The sequence below is a fragment of the Calidris pugnax genome, unplaced genomic scaffold (genome assembly GCF_001431845.1).
Source record: "Calidris pugnax isolate Ruff unplaced genomic scaffold, ASM143184v1 scaffold425, whole genome shotgun sequence".
NCBI lineage: Eukaryota > Metazoa > Chordata > Aves > Charadriiformes > Scolopacidae > Calidris > Calidris pugnax.
The window spans coordinates 70,434-72,228 of NW_015091137.1; the positions used below are offsets into that span (position 1 = coordinate 70,434).

General features: G+C 65.5%; 1 protein-coding gene across 6 annotated transcripts in view; it reads right to left on the reverse strand.

Annotated features, from left to right (window-relative positions):
• CIRBP (cold inducible RNA binding protein) overlaps positions 1-361 on the reverse strand; it is a 4,789-nt gene extending 4,428 nt beyond the window's left edge. For all 6 annotated transcript variants that reach the window (XM_014958619.1, XM_014958618.1, XM_014958617.1 and 3 more), the window contains exon 1: positions 208-361. In XM_014958619.1, the coding sequence (XP_014814105.1) occupies positions 208-321 (114 nt within the window). In that variant the 5' untranslated portion in view covers positions 322-361. The remainder of the gene's footprint in view (positions 1-207) is intronic.
• Positions 362-1,795: the final 1,434 nt, after the last annotated feature.

The window sequence follows — 1,795 nt, forward strand, 5'->3', positions numbered from 1 at the left end:
CCGCCCCCCCCGGCGGCCAGGCCAGACGGCTCCGCCGGGCTCCCCACACCGCCGAACGCATCCTATGCTGGAGGACGGCCAACCCGTTCCGGCCTGCCCCGGGTAGCGAGCCCTCCAGTTTCTAAGACACGTTTCCTTTAGCCCTAGCACCCGCAGGCTCCCCGGCCTGGCTCAGCCACAGTCCGCCCTTGGCGGCGGGCGCCTTACCAGTGCCCTGGAGGTGCGGGGTCCACACAGCACTTCAAAGCTCCAGCGCGATGTACGCTGAGGCTGGCGGGGCGGCGGCTTATATACGACCACGCTTGTCCCCGCCCACCTCATGAATATGCAGATTAACCCCCCCACTGCAAGGCGGGGCGACTGACGCCACCAAAGGGCTGCCGCCACCGCCCCGCCTGATTGGGCTGAGCCATATTAATATTCATGAGTTCTGCCGGCCCTGGCGAGGGGCGGGGGGAGCGCAAACAAAACCCCTCCGTCCCTTTGGCCCCTCCCACCCATGGGCGGGGCACGGAGAGGAGGCGCCGATTGGCCGGGAGCGCGGGGAGGGTTGGGCGGGAGAGCCCCTGTGAGGAGAAAGGAAGTGGAGGCATCCGATTGGCCGAGGGAGGCTGCTCCGGCCCCGCCCTCCGTGGCGGGGGGGCGTGGCCGCGCTGCCCCAGTTTCGCGCCCTTCGCGGCAATGCGGCGGCGGCCGCAGACAAAGGGGCCGCCTGAGGGGACGGCCGCCATCTTGGGCGGTCAGAGCTGCCCGCCGCGGCCTCCCCCTCCGCCGGCCCGGCCTCCCGCCCGCACCGGGCAGCCCCTCTCCGTTACCCCTTTCTTCCCTCCCCTTTCTCTGAGGGGGGCGCCCCGCGGAGGGCCCGCCCGTCTCCGCCTCTCCCTAGGCCTCGGCCTTGCGGCTCCGTGGCGTGGCGGTAGGTCCGCTCGGCCCTGGCAGGCCCGGGGTCGCCTCTCCCGCCCCGGCGAACGCGCTGCCCTCAGAGCCGCCCGGGGAGGCCGCCCTCCTCCCTGCCCCGCAGGCTGAGGCGGCCGTTCCGCCTTCCCCGGCTCCTGTGGCAGCCCCGGGGGGGATAATCCCTGTGGCCGCCGCCTTTGAAGAGCTGGGCCGGGGCCTCCGCGCCCCCCCCTCACGCCTGGGAGAGCACGGCACAATGAATGTCAAAGGCAGCCCCGTCGCTGCTTCCAAAGCATAAATGGTTTCCTTTAAACAATAATAATAAAAGGACTTTGCTGAGCCCGTTTTCCATTGAAATACTTAAAAGCCCACCCTGGGGTTTTTCTAAGGTAAGAATGTCTCCAGCATTAGAAACTTCCTTACTGAAAGAGGAGACTCTCTGGCAAAGATAAACCCGTGTCTCTGCAAGGGACTACTTGGGTTTAAAAAGCCTTAAGGGTAAATTTTTTCCAGTTTTTTCATACAATAAGTACAATCGTGCCTAGAAAATGCGGAGCAGCACGTCTGAGGGGAAGAGGCGCAGGAGGGTGGGAGAAAGTGGAGCGAGGACGGGCCCTGGAGTCACCTCGAGTGTCCCTGCAGGAGCCACATCAGCGGTGACACTGCGACAGGACACGGTTCCCTCCGCAGTTCACAGCAGGAGGAGTGTGTAGAGACCCAGCCTCCATCCTCCTCCCTTCCCTCCCATCCTCCATCCTCTCCTCCACCCTCCAGTCCTTTCTCTCCATCCTCCACCCTCCCCTCCTTCCTCTCCATCCTCCCTTCCTTCCCCGCCATCCTCCCCTCTTTCCCCTCCTTCCCCTCCTCCCGCTCGGAGAGCAGGGTCCCACAGCACAAA